General features: G+C 36.3%; 1 protein-coding gene across 4 annotated transcripts in view; it reads right to left on the bottom strand.

Annotated features, from left to right (window-relative positions):
• Nucleotides 1-155: 155 nt before the first annotated feature.
• BOLL (boule-like RNA-binding protein) overlaps nucleotides 156-22,617 on the bottom strand; it is a 63,803-nt gene continuing 41,341 nt past the window's right edge. For 3 of the 4 annotated variants that reach the window (XM_011949973.1, XM_011949977.1, XM_011949974.1), the window contains 2 exons: nucleotides 16,268-16,366; nucleotides 1,115-1,851 (listed from right to left, as the gene is read on the bottom strand). In XM_011949973.1, the coding sequence (XP_011805363.1) occupies nucleotides 1,828-1,851; nucleotides 16,268-16,366 (123 nt within the window). In that variant the 3' untranslated portion in view covers nucleotides 1,115-1,827. Of the gene's footprint in view, nucleotides 1,852-16,267; nucleotides 16,367-22,617 lie in introns of all 4 variants that reach the window. The other variant, XM_011949975.1, reaches the window with a different exon arrangement.

The following is a 22,617-nucleotide window of genomic DNA, read 5'->3' as shown; positions in this document are numbered from 1 at the left end:
ATGTATAAATTATATATGTGTTTATATATGTATATAAACATGTATAAATTATATATGTGTTTATATATGTATATAAACATGTATAAATGTGTATGCATATAATCTATATAGCTGTGGAAGAAACAAACTTGGCTATCAATTATTATCAAAATTCCTTATCTAATAATACATCATTAATTTTTATTAACAGTCCAGGATTAGTTTAGCATCTTGTTTAACATTTGAAAATCAAAACATAAACTTTTTGCTTCTCAAGGATAGTGCTATTAAAAGAAAATCTCGAACATCAGTGGTTAGTGATTTTTTACTTACAGAACAAAAACTTTTGAAATTTCATTGTGGGACTTAATCTATTTACATTCCTAAAACTGAGAATAATTAATGTACTTGAGATCCTTGTATGCTAGTATACATTCATAAGGTTCTACTGTTCTCATGAAAGCATTTGACGGCAAACATATTCATTACGGTTTCAAAAGAAAACACCCTGTTTGACTCACCAGAAAAACCTTTGTGATCCATATCCTATTATTTCTTCTTCTGCTGCTGAGCATGAAATACATTTGGGGTTGAAACAGGAGAGGAAAGAGATAGATTTATTAGGGGAATTCCAACTTTTATGGCTCCCCTGCCCCCTCCACCTAAAATTAGGAGGTCAGTGAAAGAACTGCAAATGAATGTAAAGAGGAATATTTCCTGTACTACTGTAGAAATTTTAGAGATTAAAAACCCCTATGATTTGTTCTGTACCTTTTGAACAATGAATGACTCCCCCTCCCATCTATTTTCCAATTTTATAGTAAAAATTGGATTTAGTATCAGGATCTAAAATTTTCCTTTGGTGTAAAAATAGTTTTGCATTTTATGAAAACAATTGTCCTTTTAAAAATTAATCACATATATAATTGAATATATTGGTTGCATATAAGAAGAAAAGGTTTAAGGATTAAAGCATTCAAAGAACATTAATTTGGTGGAATTTCAGTCAATGTTATGGGATCATGTCAGAGATGAACCCTTCTTTTATCAAAATTCCAAAGGTGGATCCATATTTTATAAAATTTGATACCAAATAAGTTATGTTATAGGAATATTTCAATGTTGTCTCAAACATTGAAGAAAAAATTTAATATGGTCAAATTACATGAAAAGGCAAGAATATTGATCATGCTGATGGTATTTCTAATATTTGGAAAATGTTATAAAAAAAGAAGTATAAATACTATTCAGATTCTGAAAACCATGGCAGATGCAAAATTAAATAAGGAGTAACAGTAACAACTGAATGAAAAATTAGACAAAAGCATATTAAATGACAAAACAGCAAAGCAAAAATAGAATTAAGTCATTAAGATTAAATAGTATACTGTTGTAAAATATATGAAAGTATTAAAAGTATTATAATTAAAAATGATTCTTATCCTAAATATGAAAATAAATATCAAATAATATGAAACATAACATCTAATAGTTTGATAAGAAAAAATAACACAAAGCAGAGAAAATAAAAGACACCTCACTATTCCCAATGTGGTTATTATTTATGGAATGGATAAAACATGTTGTAGAAAAAATCATTACAGTTAGATTAGCACATAAAAAACCAACATGCCACATCTACCTAAATAATTTTGTAGAACAGCTGAAAAAGCAAATTTCATCAAATTTAGACAGCTTATAGTGGAATAACTGAGTATGGTGAGGTATTAACTAACACTAAGTTTCACAACGGGCAGCTTCTAGCTGGTTCGTTGAAGCTGGATCTCGGCCACACAAGGATCATTGGACAAGAAATCAGTTGAGCTGGACTAGAGCTGCCCAATTGTCTTAATAATGAATGCTCCACACTGTCTGTTAAGTAAAGAGAAAATATAGATCAGGAAGACTGAATGGAAAAAAAAAAAAAACATAAGTTAGAACAGATGAGTGCAGACCATCAATCAACATTCACTAAATATTTGCAGAACCTTGGTACAAATTAAATTAGAATGTTACAAAGTGAGAGGTGAGCAATTAGGAGGGCTCCAGAACTCGGGAAAAGCTTGTCCCTGCTCTCTGAGAGCTTAGAATCTGTATTAGACAATCTCTAGTCTAGTGTTACAGTATAAATGTTTAGTAAATAAAATGAGGGATGGGTCAGCACAAATTACGAGTTACAACATTTCCTTCTATTAGGTGTGTCTTAAAAACTTGTTTTTAAAAGGGGAGTAGTGTTTTTCGCAGGAGGCTATTTAGAAAGCTGCCCCAAACCCTGGCAGGGCGCGGTGGCTCAAGCCTGTAATCCCAGCACTTTGGGAGGCCAAGGCGGGTGGATCACGAGGTCAGGAGATCGAGACCATCCTGGCTAATGGAGTGAAAACCCGTTTCTACTAAAAATACAAAAAAAATCAGCCGGGCGTGGTGGCGGGCGCCTGTAGTCCCAGCTACTTAGGAAGCTGAGGCAGGAGAATGGCGTGAACCCAGGAGGCAGAGCTTGCAGTGAGCCAAGATTGTACCACTGCACTCCAGCCTGGGTGACAGAGCAAGACTCCGTCTCAAAAAAAAAAAAAAAAAAAGAAAGTTGTCCAAAACCCGAAAGTATCCTTTAAGTGGGCATAAGTAGGACAGGCATACAGTTACTTACGCTGTGTAATTCAGAAGAATTCCATATACCTGTGTCATCCTGGGATTTTTTTTGTTGTTGTTAATACTAAATTGGGTCAAAGAATCAACCTAGTTACTACTACCTTTTTGGCAATTTGGGCCTAGGCCAGCTTCTAATTTAGGGAATCATGCTGTCCTAAGACATATTTTAAATTTTGAATAGGCTCGAAAATTTCCATATTTGTTCCACTATCTCTAGAGCAGTGCTGTCCAATAGAATGGCCCACATTGATGGGAATGTTTTACGATTACACTATTAAGTATGGTGGCCACTAGTCCCATGTGGTTGATTAGCACTTGAAATGTGGTTAGTTGCAACTCAGGAACTGAATTTTTAATTTAATTTAAATTAATTTAGAATTGAAATTCAATAGCCTCATGTGGCTAGTGGGCACCATATTGGAGACAGCATGGCTCTAGTGGCTCAAATTTGTTGTGTTTGCTAAAACCAAACTCTACAGACTGGCCTAGATTTCCCTGGCCTGTTTAATACCGTCCAGTACCATTTACTAATGTTCATAACTGTATTCCCAGTGTCTAGAATAATGGCAAGCACAAGGTAGGTGCTCAGTAAGCATTTGTTGAATGACTAGATCTATTATGATAATACACAGCCATTCATACCTAGTTAACTACTTAGAGGTTATTGGCTGTAACCCGGTATATACTGATCCTCTCAGGAGAAAATAGAGATACATGAAGTCAAACCATTTTATGTATGTGAAATTACTTGGTTAAAGCCTCAATGTGCTAGAGAGAACAAGGAGCAGTGCTAACTTCAGTATATTCATATATGAATAATTTAGGTTGATAAATACGGGAAAATGAGAGAATATGTCTCACTCTGTCACCCAGGCTGGAGTGCAGTGGCATGGTCTCAGCTCACTGCATCCTCCGCCTCCCGGGCTCAAGCAATTCTCCTGTCTCAGCCTTGTGAGTAGCTGGGACTACAGGTGCATGCCACCATGCCTGGCTAATTTTTGAATTTTTAGTAGAGATGGGGTTTCACTGTGTTGCTCAGGTTAGTATCGAATTCCTGACCTCAGGTGATCCACCCACCTCGGCCTCCCAAAGTGCTGGGATTACAGGCATGAGCCACTGCTCCTGGCCAGAGAATATAATATTTAATGGTAAGAGTGTGGCTAAAAGTTGATAAGAGTGATAAGAGGGGAAAAATTAATGTCAGATAAAAAACTAAATTCAGATTTTATGCGTGACTAAAAGATGGAAAGTGAAGATGTAGAAGTCTTGAAGAAATATATAGTAATCCTGGGCTGGGCGCGGTGGCTCATGACTGTAATCCCAGCAATTTGGGAGGCCGAGGTGGGTGGATCACCTGAGGTTAGGAGTTCGAGACTAGCCTGGCCAATATGGTGAAACCCTGTCTCTACTAAAAATAGAAAAATTAGCTGGGCATGGTGGCACACGCCTGCAGTCCCAGCTACTCGGGAGGCTGAGGCAGGAGAATCACTTGAACCTGGGAGGCAGAACTTGCAGTGAGTCAAGATCGCGCCACTGCACTCCAGCCTAGGCGACAGTGTGAGACTCTGTCTCAAAAAAAACAAAAGAAAATAAATATATAGTAATCTCATTAGGCAGTAATAGAGCTTTGAAAAGGGTTTTGGCAGTGGAGAGAGAAATTAATACAGCTGATCCTTGAACAACATGGGTTTGAACTGCATGGGTGCACTTAATAAATATATGTGAAGGTTTTTTTCTTTTTTTTTGTCTGAGACAGTATCTCATTCTTTTGCCCAGGCTGGAGTGCAATGGCATGATCTCAGCTCACTGCAACCTCTGCCTCCTGGGCTCAAGCGATTCTCATGCCTCAGCCACCTGAGTAGTTGGGATTACAGTCATATACCACCATTCCTGGCTAATTTTTGTATTTTTAGTAGAGACAGGGTTTTGCCATGTTGTCCAGGATGGTCTTGAACTCCTGGCCTCAAGTGATTCCCCTGCCTTGGCCTCCCAAAGTGCTGGAGTTACAGGCATGAGCCACTGTGCCTGGTCACTTATATGTGAAGTTTTTTCAATAAATATATCAGAAAATTCTTTGGAGATTTGCAACAATTTGAAAAAACTTACAGATGAGCTTTACTGCCCAGAAATATTGAAAAAGTTAATAAGGCACTTTTAAAGTTAGGCATGTCATGAGTGCATAAAATATATGTAGAGTCATTCTATCATTTACTACCATAAAATATACACAAATATTTAATAAAAAGTTGAAATTTATCAAAACTTCTACACGCAGACACAGACATGGTGCCATTTGCGGTTGAGAGAAATGTAAACAAATGTAAAGATGCAGTACTATATCATAACTTCATAAAATTTACTGTAGTACATACTGTACTACTGTAAAAATTTCATAGCCATTTCCTGTTACTATTGCAGTAAGCTCAAATGGTGAGCTCAAGTGTTGCGTCTGCCCAAAACACCGTGTGATGACAGTCATCTCTGTGTGAGCAGTTCACCTCTCCAGTAAACTGCATATCAAAGTAAAATTTAATCTCTCTCACTCTTTGCATATTTCTTGTGTTTAGTGCAATACTGTAAACCTTGAATAACACCATAGAACCCTTATGAAATGCCACTAGTGATGCAGGAAGTACTCCCAAGAAGCAAAGTCATGACGTTAGAAGAAAAAGTTGAATTGCTTGATATATACTGCAGATTGAGATCTGCAGCAGAGGGTGCCCACCATTTCAAGACAAATGAATCCAGTGTTAAGGACCACTGTAAAAAAAAAAAAAAAAGAAATTCATGAAGGCATTGCTGCAACTATGCCAGTAGGCACAAACATCTTGCACTTTTTGCAAAATAATACCTTTTGATCTTGTATTGGAAAATGCAGATTTTATGTGGATGTGGGATTGCTATGGTAAGAAAGGCATACCTATAGACTCTAATATGATTCGAGAAAAAGCAAAGTCATTATATGATAACTTAAAGCAAAAGGAACGTGAAGGATCTAAAGCTGGATAATGTAATGCCTCTAAAAGGTGGTTTGATAATTTTAGAAAGAGGTTTGGCTTAAAAAATGTCAAGATAACAGGAGAAACAGCTTCCAAAAGGCAGCAGATGAGTTCCAAGATGCCATTAAGAAAATCACTGAAGAAAAAGGATATCTGCCTAAACAGGTTTTTAATGCAGGCAGAAGTGCCTTAGTCAAAGAAAAAAAAAAAATACCACAAAAGACTTTATTAATAAGGAAGAGAAGCAAGCACCAGGATTTAAGGCAGGAAGGGAGAGGCTAACTCTAGTGTTTTGTGCAAATGCAGTCAGGTTTATGATCAGTACTGCCCTTATCTATAAAGCTGCTAATAACAGTCTTGAAGGGAAAACATAAACACCAGATGCCAGACTTTTGCACTGAAGGTATCAAAGTGATCTACTTGTCCCTAAGCACAATGCCTCTAATTCAACCTCAGAGGGTCATAAGGACCTCTAAGATTCATTACACATGATATTCTATGGAGAGAATTGTTAATGCCACGCAAGAGAACCCCAAAAGAGAGAACATCATGCAAGTCTGAGGGATTACAGCATTGAAGATGCCATTGTTATAGGAAAAGCTGTGAAAACCATCAAGCCTGAAATAATAAATTCCTACTGGAGAAAACTGTGTCTAGATGTTGTACCTAACTTCACAGGATTTACAACAAAGTCAATCAAGGAAATCATGAAAGAGATTATGGATATGGCAAAAATGGTGGAGGATTGAATGGTTTCAAGATACAGATTTAAGAAAAATTAAAGAGCTAATAGACACTACACCAGAGGAATTTACAAAAGACAACTTGATGGAGATGACTGCTTCTGAACTAGTACCAGACAATGATGAAGAAGACATAGAAGACGCAGTGCCAAATTGACATTAGACAGTCTGGTAGAAGGGTTCTGATTATACAAGACTGTTTTTGACTTCTTTTACAACAATGGACTTAGAAAGCTCCCTTAGGAAGACAGTTTAGAGGACAAAGAGAATTGTGCTATAATTAAGGTAGTTGATAAGAGAGGAAGAAATATATTTCTTAAAGAGACATTGAAAGATCAAACTGAAGGCAAAGAAAGAGAGTCATATCTTAGGAATAATAAAAGTTGAGGACAGGCTAGGTGACAGTATTGAATTAAATAAAATCTAAGAGGACATGGACTAGCACAAGACCCTTGGGATTTGGCTAATAAGAAGCTGTGAAATATATCTTGGTAATTATCTTAAGATGAGTAGTTTGAATAGATTGCAATATTGAAGAAATAATTTCATATGGAATAAAAAAGATACCCCTATATTTCTCCCCCACACCTTTCTAAGACAGATAAATTAAAAATATTAATGATGTGTAGAATACAAAATCCTGCTACCTGCTCTCATCGTATGTCCTGAAAGTAGAGGAAGATGTTATCTAAAGAATGTTTAAAAAACTATTCTGTAAGAGATTAAGGTGTCATAAGTTGAATTTTCTGTCATGAAAAGTACACTGCCTATCCATGTAGTCTAGGTTCTAAGGGAAAAGAAAAAACATTAGGTAAAAGGAGAAAAGAATGTTCAATTAGAAGGAATGATAGACTCAGAATGCAAGGAAAGTAAGTGCTCAAACTAAGAATGGAAAACCATAATTGGATATGAAAATAAAACAATAAGATTTTTCCCGATGAAAGATTTACTTTTTCCTGTAATTCTGAGTAGGATTTACTCAGAATACTGTATCAATCAATCCTCATCTTTACACAGGAATGAATGAATATCTCAAATTACCTTTTAGTTACACTTTCCCCCCACTTAAGTATTTTGGCTAGGAAGGGCTTATGGCAAATGTAAATATCAAAACAGCCCAGAGGCTCAGGGTCAGATAATCCATGTTAAACTAAAAAGTAGATTTAAAAGATATAATTAAAAATGAAATTATAACAAATGAATTTATGCTATGTTTCATATTATACTTTAAGAGGATACATTAACCTGTTAATGGATTAACTCAAGGGTCATAAAACTATGGACAGCAGGTCAAATCTGGCTCATCACCTGTTTTATAGATTAAGTTTTACTGGAACACAGCCTTACTCATTGTTTCTGTTATGTCTATGGCTACTTTCATGCTACAATGGCAGAGCTGGGTAGTTTTGATAGCAACTATGTATTTAAGCCTGTAAAACTGAAAACATTTACTATTGGGCCCTTTTGTGGCCACTGGTTTAACCTTTCTAGGCTGGAAAGAAATTTTGAGGCTGAGAACTTCTGATATACTATGAAAGGAAACCTTAATAACATGCTTTAAGAGCATAGGGTGAACATATTCTTGCTATGGACTGAATGTTTATGTCTCAGCCACATTCATATGTTAAAGCCCAGTCCCGTGTGATGGCATTTGGAGGCAGCATCTTTGGGAGGTAATTAGGTCATGAGGGTGAGTTCTCATGAATGGGATTACTGCCCTTGTAAGATGAGACAGGAAAGAGCTTGCTTCTGCTCTCTCTGCTTTTCACCTTGCAGAAATGAGAAGACAGACATCAGCAAACCAGAAAGTCAATCCTTAACAGATACTAGACCTCCCAGCACCTCAGTGTTGGACTTTCCAATCTTTTTGTCTCCAAAACTTTGAGAAATAAATGTTTGTTGCATAAGCTACCCAGTCTATGATATAGCTGTTATGGCAGCTGAAGTAAGACAACTTTATAATGTAAGAATAATTTATTGCCAGACTTAAATATATTGGATTCACTTTAATTAAATGAAAGTACAAATCAGAAATAACAAGTTTAATAGAAACCTTGAGAGAAAGAAGCTATAAAACACTAGTGCTTTTGAGACTAAAAGAACAGGATTAACTAGACATATGTTTAGATATTTAGGAAGATAAGTATTTGTGCACTTGTTACCATGGTTAAGTTAAATCTGTATTTATTCTGTGTTTTACTGTTAGTTGAAAAAAAATGGTGAGGGGACATCCTTGCCTTGTTGCTGACTGATAGTATTTATTCATTTCAAAATAGAAAAGTGATACCTTTGAGTCACAAATGTTCACATAAGAATTTTTAGAAATGTACATTATAGTACTTATAACTTAACCTGATATCCTAGAGAAGATCTATTGATATTTCCCTCATTTATTCCTTTTACTTCTTTCCAAAACAAGATAATTTAACTTAGGTCCTGCCAGTTTCAATAAAAAGTACATGTTGGCACTGAATTTTGCCATATTTAAAGGAAATAGCCAATGACAATTCCAAAGTAACAGTTAAAGTTACAAGAAAATTATGGGCTCAGGTCATGAAGAAAACTGAAAGTTATTGTGAGGGTAAGGTCTTATTAATTGTGTTTACAGCACTGCAAAATTATTCTTCAAATGTCATGCTCAATGGACATTTGATGAACTACTGAGAATGAGCTCTTACTTAAGGCTTGTCATATGGTAGAGCCCATGTGTTGTTTCTATGTGAAGGGCAACTTATTTATGTGATTTATAGAGTTAACTAATGGCCCATGATACATGAAGATTCTGCCATATTTGACAGTATGTAGCAATATGTAACAGAAATGGCAATAATAACTTAAATCCTTAAGTAAAGTTTTATTTTAGCTGTTTTTTTTTCCGGGTTGCTGGTATTACAGGTATGCACCACTATGCCCAGCTAATTTTTTTTGTGTTTTTAGTAGAGGCAGGGTTTCACTGCATTGGTCAGGCTGGTCTTGAACTCCTGATCTCAAGTGATCTGCCCACCTCAGCGTGCCACATTGCCGGGATTACAGGCATGGGCCACTGTGCCCAGCCTATTTTAGCTATAGTTGTAATACCATCCTCCAATTAAATATATACATATTTTTTTCCAGATTAGAAGGATAAACACACTGATCTGATTTTTTATTTCCGTTCCTTATTTTTAAGAAACTTACTTAAGGAGCAGCATTCAAAAATGAGAAAAAAAAAAACTTACCAAAAGTCAATATAGGAAGTGAAAATAAAGGGAACTGAGGTAATCTCCAGCTCATATAAGCATTATATGAATAAGACAAAATTGACAGTATGGAACAGAAAAGATATCCTATAAATATTTTTTAAGTAAAAATTATTTGACCAAACTTTAAAGTTGAATGAGGAGGCCTTTAAATAAACCTTACTTTAAATTTCCAGGATGACATGAAGAACTCTTCCTTAAAGGTTTACAAGAAGAAATAGGCAGCTACTTTCACATTGCAATGAAGAGCTACTACAGTTTGGGTTAGGAATATCTAATTGCAGAAAGAATTTATTCTGCAAAGATAAAGTGTTCTGCAATGTACAAATACTTTTAAATTTGTTATTATTTTGAAGTTTAAATATAAACAAAAAATACAATGCTCTTAAATAACACTGGTTCTTGAATGATATACCTAAGGTCTAAAGTACTTAAGAAAGAATGGCAAAGAAAATGTATGGAATGGAATTTTATCTCAGTGTTTTTTATCTGATTTAGTTGTACACAGAGAAACTAACTGAAATTGATAGAATTCTATTTAAAGTCTGCATAATGAAAAAGAAAGCAGAAAATTACTGCAAAAAATACGCTAAACATTCTTACAAAGTGAACCATTGAGACGTAATTATTTCTAGGTTATATGATACATTTGAGGTAAAAGTTATTGTAAAATTTATTTTAAAAACTGGATAAGATCAAGGGGGAAATGTGATCTATTTTCTCTCTTTAGAAGCTTTTGGAATTTTTCTATTATTCCTGCCATTCTAAAATAACTGGCCTTAGTGTGAGTCTTTTGCAGTAATCGTGGCAAGTAGTTGGTAGGCCCTTTCAATTTGGAGACTCTTGTTCTTAAGTTTCTAGGAGTTTCAGTTTAGAGACTTTCAATTTAGAGACTCTTGTCCTTAAGTTTCTTGTATTAATTTATTGATAATTTCCTCCAAATGATTTTCTCTATTCCTCTTTCTTCAATTTAAAAAATATTTGACTTCTTGGATTAATCTAATTTTATCTTTTCTCTATTATTATTCACCTCAGTCTTTTTTGATGCTACTTTCTGAAAACTTTTGCCTTTAATATTTAACTCACACATAATTTATTTCAGTTATCACGTCAGTGAAAAAACTAGTGACATTTTAGAATAAGGTGTACAGTTTAGAGGACTGTACCGATGTTCATTTCCTGTGCCAGTGCCCTCTAGCCGAAGGATGAAGTAGGTGAAGGATATACAGAAACTCTATTATAATTTCTATAACTTCTCAATAAATCTGAAATTATTTCAAAATGCAAGGCTAAACAAATTAAAAGGACAGATGTTTGAGAGAAAAAGTATCAGGCTGTTTATGCATGTACCACTTCTCATTAGTTTTTGCCTATTTTGGAGAGGATATTAATTGTAGTTTCTTTGACATTTTCTTCTGCTCCCTGCATTGTATGTTTCTTATGAATTTCTTTTCTTCTGTTTATTTTGTTCTCTCACTCTAGAGGTTTTCTTCTAACGTGGCTGCATATTCATAGTTAAGAGGGACGCACTAAAATCCTAATGGGAAGTTCTTTGTGCATAGTTTGTCAGGGATCTTCACTGCAAGGATTTAAGAAACCGGCTAACTTTTTCTCCATGGTAGAAAGCATGCTTGGATTAGAATCCTGGATCTGCCACTTACTCAACTATGCTACTGTGGGCAAGTTACTTTTTAAGCTTAAAGTGATCAAAGTTAACATTGCCAGTAATTAGACATATTGGCATCTCATATCCCCTGATATGACACACTGATAAGGGCATATCACCTGTGTGATATTATTGTCCCAAATTCATAACCTTTATCTAATTAAGAGAAAACATAGGCCAAACTCAAAGTGAAGAGCGTTCTACAAAATAATCAGTTTTTTAAAAAAGTATCACGGTCATGAAAGACAATAAAAGACTATGTAAATGCCACAGATTGGTAGAGAATAAGGAGACATGACAAATTAATGTAGGATCTTAGATTAGATCCTAGAATAGAAAAAGAACATAAGTGAAAAAAAAAGGTGAAGTTTGTACTTTACTTAATAGGTCTGTAGTTTACTTAATAGTACTTTATGAATGCTAATTTCTTGGTTTTGCTAATTGTTTCGATCATGTAAGCTGTTAAAATCAGAAGTTGAGTGAAGAGATACATGAACTCTATGTATTATTTTTACAACCTTTCTGTAAGTGTAAAATTATTTCAAAATAAAATGTTAAAAAACAGGTTAAAAGGCCAGGGACATTTGATGGGATGGGATGATGGGGGAAAGATAACTGCCAGGATATCTATGCATGGGTTGCCTCTCATTAATTTTGCTTGAGGCATGATGAATTCTTTTTTGATTTGTAAATTCAAGTCACAGTGTTTTTGTTTTTGTTTTGCTGTTAAAATTTCTGCACATTCTTTTTGTTCCATTTATTCTGTATTCTTTTCTTGAGAATTATTATTTTTTGGTTGGACCTGTCTCTCTGCTCTCTCTATTCTAGCATTTTATCTCATCATTTCATCTTTCATGTTATTGTCTTTTACATTCTGGAAGAATTAAAAATATCCTTCTCTATCAAGGGTTTCATTTTCTTATGTGACTACTGGCCCATTATGACAAAGGCAAATATGATTCTTTCCATCATGTCAATAGTTTTTGGGCAGTATTTTCTTACACTAGCCAGCAACCATTTCATTTTTCCTATTTTTCGGTTTGCAATTGTTTTTAAAAGATCTATTACTGAGAACATAGGATATATCTTAAAAATTATATTTAATTTCCTCTCATACATATGTTCTTATACACATATACATATTTATACTGTTCATCCTTGCCTTCAATGTAGTGCCATATTCAATTATTTTTTCACAGAATCCATATAATATAAATATATACTTTTCTGTTTACTCATCCTTGAATGGGGAGCTACCCATGACAATTAGAACTGGTGTCATGAACACTTGATTCTCCTTACTGTGCTATGTCCCCTCTTTTAGATTTACATCAAAAAAGAGGCTTGGTGGACACAGAACCTACACAATTTCTAATGTCTAAGTGGATGAGCATTTATTACTCCTCCTGCTTAGTTCTTTATAAGTAAAAACCTTATTCTAGAGAATCTGAGGCTGTCTATTGTTTGACTATATATAGCATACATGAAAATGTATACCCTCCTTATATATTCAGAGCTACAAAGCACCAGCTTTTCCTGCCTCTGCTCTCTAGATTACATTGCTTTATACTTGTCCTTCCTAGGTTTTTCAGAATACAACACAATTTTAGTCTCTAAATTGATTTATAAGAAGTATTAATGATACTCAAATGAGGAAATGGTTGCAAAAAAGATATTGGCAGTGGAATCTTTTTGTAAAGTAGAGATAGTTGCTAATTTTTAGGTAGTGCATGCTCCGGGCCTCTGAACTAGAAGCAGATAGTGGTAGTAGTTCAGATCCCTCTCCAATTTATTTCTGAATCACACTTTGTAGACCATTACTTGTGTTTTTCATTTAAGTTCAATCAGTACTTTAACTAGAAGAAATTCCTTATAGCCTGGGCAAGTGGTTAAATATGATCCTTAATAGCTGTATGTTTTCATCGATTGTTAGTAGCCATGGGAGTTAAATAAAATACATATTGAATTTAATCCATATGAGAACAATTTTATTAGATACTAATATTAATGCAAAAATGTAAAAACACTGTAAGAAAACCGAAACACTTTAGAATTCTCCACTCATACCCTTTATACCTTGGGATTTGATATTTATCTTAGAAACATAATAGTTCATATACCCAGAAATACAGATTTCCCTTTTGTTCCTTCCTAGTCTAGTTCAGTGGGATAATTTTGATGTTACGTGGTTTTGCTTTTTTTGACTTTAGAACTTAATTCTCTTTTTTTCTTTTTTAAAATTACAGATGGGGTCTCGCCATATTGCCAGGCTGGCCTCAAACTCCTGGCTCAAGTGATCCTCCCGCCTTGGCCTCCCAAAGTGCTGGGGTTCAGGTGTGAGTTACCACACGTGGCCTAAAACTTGTTTCTGTGTGAGATGTTACTGCTGAATTAGGGAATGATGGCCCTAATTAGATCATATTTATCTAGTTACCTCTATATTGGTCTGTTTTGTATTTATTCGTTTTTGTATTTGATTTGACAGAGTATGTAGGCTGTGGCTTACAGTCAATGAGTAATTTCTGGTAAACAGTACTTCACAGCAGTTAGACTTGTGCTTCGAACTCTGCATAAGGTTTCTATTTTATGGAATAGATTTGTGCTTCAAGATAGTTTTGACATCTGAAATTCCTGCTTTGGGATATCCTCAATTAACATTTATAAAGTTGTAATCATTAGAGTTTTAAAAATGAGTTTTACACTTATAAAAACAACAACTCTTCCAAAGAATATTTCCACCTTTCTATTTTAAAAGTCACCAAGATTTTTGGTACTAGAGAAAATTTGCATTGAAAGTAAAAAAAGGCTAATGTTTCAAATGTCATTCACTAATATTTTAATGTTAGTAATATGTTCTAGGAAAAGATTGTTTTGTAATGTAGAACAACATTTGTATATTAAGTTTTCCATGTTATAATACAAATGCACTATAAATAAAAATAGATAATTTGCCACATAGTAATACATGCATATTAAAGCATTTCTATAGCATTATACAGTTCTAGAAAACTACAGAAGTGGTTTTGGAGTTTCTGTCTCTGAGTGGGGCATCATTTTGTATTGAGGGTCACTAAATCACCTAAAGAAAAATATTGAGTACAAAATGCATAGAACATTTAACCTTAAAAAATAAAAATGAGAAACACAAAATTCTACATAATTGTCTTGTGTTTCAGTTTTGACTTTGGAAGCCTATTTTTTTTGTCTCTAACAAAAGAGGAATTGGTAATTATTATTTTTTTTTAATTTTAGAGATATACATGGTCCCACTCTGTTGCCCAGACTAGAATGCAATGGCGTGATCATAGCTCACTATAACCTTGAACCTTTGGGCTCAAGTGATCAGCCTGCCTCAGCCTCCTGAGTAGTTAGCACTACAGGGGTGCACCACCATGCCCGGCTAGTTTTTAAAATTTTTATTTTGTAGAGGCAGGGTCTCACTATGGTCTCAAACTCCTGGCTTCAAGCAACCCTCCTACCTTGGCCTCCCAAAATGCTGGGATTACGGGCATGAGCCACCACACTTGGCCAGAATTGGTAATCTTTATATGACTATATTGGAGAGTAAGATACCAGTTTCTCCGTACAATTTTTGATGTTACCTAATCACAGATCTAAGAAAATTTAGAGAAATATATACTCTTAAGCTAGAAGAATTAAATTTTAAGAATGTTTAACATTAACATCCTTTGGAAATTTCTCCTATCCAAATACCACCCACCACTCCGTCCTCTATTCAAATTATTCAGTTTGTATAATTGTATAAATTATACAATTTCCATCACTTGTGATATAGCTCTCTCTCAGCAACTGAAAATAACTATCACTTACATAATATGGCATAGCAATATCAGCCATTTCTGCAGAAGTATATTTGGAGTAAATGTTAATGACAGAAGAAGTTTGTTTTAGATATTCTAACAATACTAAAAATGAAGCCTCTGTAAGTAATGTTTAGTAACACTATAGGTTTTGACAATATGTCAAAATTATTGTTTTATTTCATGTTTGGTGTATAGTGGTAAAGTCAATGAAGGGATGCAGTGAGTGGTAATGGCGGTGAGTGGTAACGGGGTGAAGGGACACAAGAAGATCGGGGGGTTCCTTAAAGTAGACTGTCTTGGTATTGAGTTCAACACATAGGATGGGCCAGAACATAAATATGAGTGTGAAATAGCTAATATCCATTATTTTAATGCAAAGACTACACCTATCTTCCTCACCAAAGTACACTGTATACAGAATTAATATTACCATCTCAACAGTTGCTCTTTACTGCAGATAAAGTTCATTTCCTTAAAGGGATGATGCAAGAGTTTCACTAAGAAACTTGTTCATGAGGGAATAGGAAGAATTCCCTGCTACATAGTAGATAGTCAAAATATATTGAGGATATACATGGGTATAACTAGATTATCATTCTTTGGCCTGAATCTGACTAAGAAGGCATGAATATGATTCCCAAACTGGAAGAGGAGATCATTAATTGTTTTAATCTCCCCATAAATGTCACATGTCATCAACATAGATAATAAAAATCAGAGTACTGTATATTAAATATCTAGAATAGGCAAATTCATATAGATAGAATGTAGATTAGAGGTTGCCAGGGACTAGGGGTTGGGAAGAAGCACGAAGGAGGAGTTTTTGCTTAATGGGTGCAGAGTTTCAACCTGGGGTGAGGAAAAGGTTTGGAAACAATGGTGATGGTTGCATAGCATTGTGAAAGTAATTAATGCCACTGAATTGCACACTTAACAATGGTTGAAATAGAAAAATTTTAAATTGCATATGTTACCACAACAAATAAAAAAATGACCATTATAGTTAATTTAGAATTATGTTTCCTTCACATGAAAGAATTTGCTAATTCTGTACTTCTGATCACAAATATGACGTAAATATCCAAAGTTGTTCCTTTCCAAAAGAGAAAGTTGGAAAACTTGAAATACAATGGAAGAAATACAAAGTAAAAAGTCAAAACAAACTTCTTACTTTAATTGGTTCAGGCTGCATCACAGGTGCAGGCATACTGATGGCACTTGGAGCATAAACCTGGTGATATGTTGCTTGAACTCCATGATCAGAATAAGGCTATTACAAAAAAAGAGAGAAAAAATATCACCTTTCATTTATTAATTCAAAATATTTACTCAGCATTTACAATATATTAATCATCTAGCTATACAATGTAGAAACAGTTAAAAACACATTCCCTTATGTTTAATTTCATAATCTGATGAGTTAACATAATGAATTAACTTATAATCTGATGAGGGAAATAGTAGTCAGAATGATCATAAGTTCTATAGACACATATAGGGATACAATAGGCAAGGGAAGAGATTATGTAAATACAGTTATGGCTTGTCCAGCAGATGGTGGTACCATTCACTGGAATATAGAATACAAGGAAAGCTCAGTACTCATGTAATTGTATGTGAGGGGTTGGAGAGAAGGAGTTAGGTTTGTGATATACAAAATTTGTGGTATTTGTAGGAATTCTAGTAGAGGTATACTGTTGATAGATGTGGTTCTAGACCAGCACTGTCAAATAGAAACATAATGTGAGCTACATATGTTATTTAAAATTTTCTCAGTGTCATGTTAGAAAAGTAAAAAAAAAAGATTGAATTAATTTTTAGTAATGTCTTTTATTTAAACTAATACATATTAAATATTATCATATAAAAGTACAATCAATATAAACATTAGCAAGATGTTTTACATTCTTTCTTCATGCTGTGTCTTGAAAATCCAGTATGTATTTTACACGTAGGGGACATCTCAATTCGGTCTTACCACATTTCAAGTGCTCAATTGCCACATGTGGCTAGTGGCTATTGTAGTGGATAGTGCAGTCTAAAACTCAGGAGTGAGACTGGGGCTAGATATATGGCTATGGATGATAACATCAGAGTGAGTATATATGGTGAAAGAATGGAGAACCAAATATGAAATCTGCTTAAAAAGGAAAACAAAAGGAGGTAAAAGCATTGCCAGAAGAGGGTAGTATTATGGAAACCAAGGGTAGGAAGAGTTTTAGAGAGTAGGTGCAATGTCTCTGGGAGGTCAAATAAGATTAAAAAGAAAGTTTGTGTCGGTTAGAAAGTCATTGAGGACCTTTACCCAACGCAGCCTTAGCAGAAAGGTAATGAAGTAGACTTCAGCAGGTGAGGAGTGAATGGGTAGTGAAGTAGCAGAAATTCTGAATGTAAACTACTTTTTCTAGAAGCTTGGCTTTGAAAAGTAGCAGAAAATTAGGGAATTGGTGGGAGTGTGTGTCACAGGATAATATTGCCTCTTACAAGGTGCTGGGCACTATACAAAGAATCTTGTATACCATATCTCTAGTCTTTGCATCAATCCTGCAAAATAGTTTTTCCTGATGTCCTCGTTTTACAAATAAATTATGAAAGCAGGACTATGAAGGGTTAAGCAATTCCTCGAAGTAACACAGTTAGTAAGTGGTGAAGCTCTAAACCAATGGAGAGAAGACTTCAAATACAAGAGAGAAAAAGAACAGTAGATGGAATGAGGTCCCCGAGGAGGAGGGAATTGATAGCATCTAGACTGCAAGAGTTAGAAATAACCTTGGACAAGACTGAATGTCACTAAATAAATATAAGAAGCTAAGGATGAGTTAGGATATAGGTAAGTTTGTGTTTCAGGGGTTGGAGCTTGAGTTGGTTTTCACAAATTGGTTCTTACTTACTCTGCAAAAGAGAAGGCAAAGCTATATTCTCAGAATGACATGGGCAGGTAGTGGAGTGGGTGCAATCTGGTAGTACTGAGGACTTGGCAAAAGTTTAAAATAATCATTGAAATAAGTGAGTGAAGATGGTAACTTTTTTTTTAAAAAAGGAAATCTGACTATAACACTCACAAGAAAAGTTCTGAAGTTCTTAATTTTAGGGAAAAAAACACTTCAACTGTAAACCATCCCACTCTATTCATTAAGTTATATATTAGTCAGACTATACCCACTACTAGAAACAATATCAAAACAAAAACATGCAAATATTTTGTATGGAAATACCACACAAAGTGCAAGTTATAAGGTAATGATGAGCAATATTTTCAGAAAGGCTTTATTAGATTCCACTAAATAGTGCATATATTCTGATGGTAAGTATCTGATATCAGGAATTAAAAATACGATTTAATGCCAAAAGAGATTCTGACAAAAAAATCAAATGTAAAAGCATTCTTATCTCACTACCTGCTCCTTGCAAACCAGAAAACAACAAAAAGAACAAAATACAGATTTTTAAAATGCCATCATCAATTAAAGAAGAAAATGCCTATGACTCCCAAACTATACACAATGTAGAAAGTCTGCCAAGTGCTGTGCAAGTTGGACCAACATAAGGGAGGATTCTGAAGCCTTCTCAGGCTTCAGAAAGGATAAAGATTTCCCTAGAGGTCGATGTTCTGGAAGACCTCCTCAGAGATACTTTAGAGTCTTGAGTGCAGAAGTATGTACTGGTCAGGGTGAGGTAGAAGCACAAAATATCTCCACAGAGACCCTATTAACAATTAGGATAATAATTAAAATAATTAATAATCCTGACTTAATAACAGGGGAGGCAGAACTGATGGATACATCATGTTTCTACAATTTTTCTTGTCTACTATCTAGCCTGAGGAATACTACTGCTGGAGGTGAAGCAGGGGGAAAGTGGCAAAGGAAGTAGCAATTGCCACATCCCAGTACAGAACCTCTGTGATAATAAGGGCTTTACAAGGAACAAAAATGATCTCTGGCAAGGATGTGGAGGAAAGAGAATCCTTGTACACTGCTGGTAGGAATGTAAATTAGTATGGCCATTTTGGAAAATAGTTGGGTGGTTTCTCAGAAAATTAAAAACACTGTCACATGATCTAGAAATTACACTACTGTGTAAACACATCCAAAGGAAATGAAGTGAGTATGTTAAAGAGATATCTGCATTTCCATGTTCACTCCAGCATTATTTATAATAGTCAAGATATGGAACCAACCTTAGGCTCCATCAATCAGTGAATGGATAAAGAAAATGTAGTATCTATATACACAATGGAATACTGTTCAGCCTTAACAAAGAAGGAGATCCTGTCATTTATGACAACATGGATGAACCTGGAGGACATTATGCTAAGTGAAATAAGCCAAGCACAGAAAGACAAATACGACATGATTTCATTTATATGTAGAACGTGAAAAAGTCGAACTCATAGAAGCAGAGAGAAGAATGGTGGTTGCCAGGGGCTGGGGCTGGGGAGTAAGATGGGAGATGTTGGTCAAAGGGTACAGAGTTTCAGTTCTAAAGGAAGAATATGCCCTGGAGATCTACTGTATAGCATGACTATAGTTAATAATAACGTATTATATACTTGAAAATTGCTAAGACTTAAGGTACCTTCAATGTTCTCACTGCAAACAAAAAAAAAGGATAACCATGTGAGGTGATGGATGAGCTTGATTGGGGTAATCATTTCACAATGTGTACATATATCCAACCATCATGCTATACACTGTAAATGTATACCATTTTTCGTTATTTACAATTTAGTAAAGTTGAGGAAAAAAAGAAAAAAGCAACCATAAAAAAATAGGTGGGGCAGGCCGGGGCGCAGTGGCTCACGCCTGTAATCCCAGCACTTTGGGAGGCTGAGGTGGGCGGATCATGAGGTCAGGAGATGGAGACCATCCTGGCTAACATGATGAAACCCCATCTCTACTAAAATTACAAAAAATTAGCTGGAATTGGTGGCACATGCCTATAGTCCCAGTTACTTGGGAGGCTGAGGCAGGGGAATCACTTGAACCCAGGAGGCAGAGGTTGCAGTGAGCCGAGATTGTGCCACTGCGCTCCAGCCTGTGTGACAGAGTGAGAGTCCATCTCAAAACAAAACAAACAAACAAACAAAAATGGGGGGGAATGAAACAAACAATAAAGAAATCCTAGTAAAAGTATTGATAGTAAATATTAAGATCCAACTGTGGAAATTATTGTTTCAGAACAAAATTATGTATTACAAAAGTAATAAAACAATGGACTTAAATTGGGAGGTAAATGCTAATTTCATAATCTTTCATGACACTGATTTAAAACATACTATGCCCATGGTACTGGTACAAAAACAGACACAGATCAATGGAACAGGATAGAGAACTCAAATAAGACCACACATATCTACAACCATCTGATCTTGAACAAACCTGATAAAAAAAAGCAATGGGGAAAGGATTCCCTGTTTAATAAAGGGTGCTGGGGAGGTCCAGGGCAAGATGGCCAAATAGGAACAACTGTGGTCTGCAGCTTCCAGTGAGACCAGTGCAGAAGGCGGGTGATTTCTGCATTTCCAACTGAGGTACCCAGCTCATCTCACTGGGACTGGTTAGACAGTGGGTGTAGCCCACGGAGGGTGAGCAGAAGCAGGGTGGGGTGCTGCCTCACCGAGGAAGCACAAGGAGTCAGGGAACTCCCTTCCCCAGCCAAGGGAAGCCATGAGGGACGGTGATATCTGACCCAGATACTACACTTTTCCCATGGCTTTTGCACCTGCAGACCAGGAGATCCCCTTGGGTGCCTACACCACCAGGGCCCTGGGTTTCAAGCACAGAACTGGGTGGCCATTTGGGCAGACACTGAGCTAGCTACAGGGTGTTTTTTGGTTCGTAACCCAGTGGTGCCTGGAACCCCAGAGAGACAGAACTGTTCATCCCCTGGAAAGGGAGCTGAAGTCAGGAGCCAAGTTGTCTTGCCGAGCAGATCCCACTTCCACAGAGCCCAGCAAGCTGAGACCCACTGGCTTGAAATTCTTGCTGCCAGCACAGCAGACTGAGTCAACCTGGGACACTTGAGCTTGGTGTGGGGGAGGGGTATCCACCATTACTGAGGCTTGAGTAGGCGGTTTTCCACTCACAGTGTAAATAAAGCCACCAGGAAGTTTGGAGTAGGCGGAACCCACCTCAGCACCACAAAGCTACTGTAGCCAGACTGCCTCTCTAGATTCCTCCTCTCTGGACAGGGCATCTCGGAAAGAAAGGCAGCAGCCCCAGTCAGGGGCTTATAGGTAAAACTCCCATCTCCCTGGGACAAAACACCTGGGGGAAATGGCAGCTGTGAGTGCAGCTTCAGCAGACTTAAATGTTCCTGCCTGCCAGCTCTGAAGAGAGCAATGGATCTCCCAGCACAGTGCTCGGGGACAGAATGCCTCCTCAAGTGAGTCCCTGACACCTGTGCCTCCTGACTGGGAGACACCTCCCAGCAGGGGTTGACAGACATCTCATACAGGAGAGCGCCAGTTGGCATCTGATGGGTGTCCCTCTGGGATGAGGCTTCCAGAGGAAGGAGCAGGCTGCAATCTTTGCTGTTCTGCAGCTTCCGCTGGTGGTACCCAGGCAAAAAGGGTCTGGGGTGGACCTCCAACAAAATCCAGAAGACCTGCAGCAGAGGGGCCTGACTCTTAGAGGGAAAACTAACAAACCGAAAGCAATAACACCAACATCAACAAAAATGACGTCCACGCAAAAACCCCATCCGAAGGTCATCAGCATCAAAGATCAAAGGTAGATAAATCCACAAAGATGAGGAATAACCAACACAAAAAGGTTGAAAATTCCAAAAACCAGAATGCCTCTTCCCCTTCAATGGATCACAACTCCTCGCCAGCAAGGGAACAAAACTGGATGGAGAATGAGTTTGATGAATTGACAGAAGTAGGCTTCAGAGGGCAGTAATAAACTATTCTGAGCTAAAGGAGCATGTTCTAACCCAGTGCAAGGAGGCTAAGAACCTTGATAAAAGGTTACAGGAACTGCTAACTAGAATAACCAGTTTAGAGAAGAACATAAGTGATGTGATGGAACTGAAAAACACAGCATGAGAACTTTGTGAAGCATACACAAGTATCAATAGCCGAACTGATCAAGCAGAAGAAAGGATATCAGAGATGAAAGATCAGCTTAATGAAATAAAGTGTGAAGACAATATTACAGAAAAAAGAATGAAAAGGAATGAACAAAGCCTCCAAGAAATATGGGACTATGTGAAAAGACCAAACCTACATTTGATTGGTGTACCAAAAAGTGATGCGGGGAATGGAACCAAGTTGGAAATTATCCAACTTGGATATTATCCAGGAGAACTTCCTCAACCTAGCAAGACAGGCCAACATTCAGAAATACAGAGACCACCACAAAGATACTCCTTGAGAAGAGCAATCCGGAGACAATTAATCGTCAGATTCACCAAGGTTGAAATGAAGGAAAAAATGTTAAGAGCAGCCAGACAGAAAGGTCAGGTTATCCACAAAGGGAAGCCCACCAAACTAACAGCGGATCTCTCTGCAGAAAC

This window comes from Colobus angolensis, unplaced genomic scaffold, assembly GCF_000951035.1.
Source record: "Colobus angolensis palliatus isolate OR3802 unplaced genomic scaffold, Cang.pa_1.0 Scaffold30, whole genome shotgun sequence".
Lineage (NCBI taxonomy): Eukaryota > Metazoa > Chordata > Mammalia > Primates > Cercopithecidae > Colobus > Colobus angolensis.
Note: the sequence above shows the minus strand (reverse complement) of the source record. Positions and strands in the feature narration are given on the sequence as shown.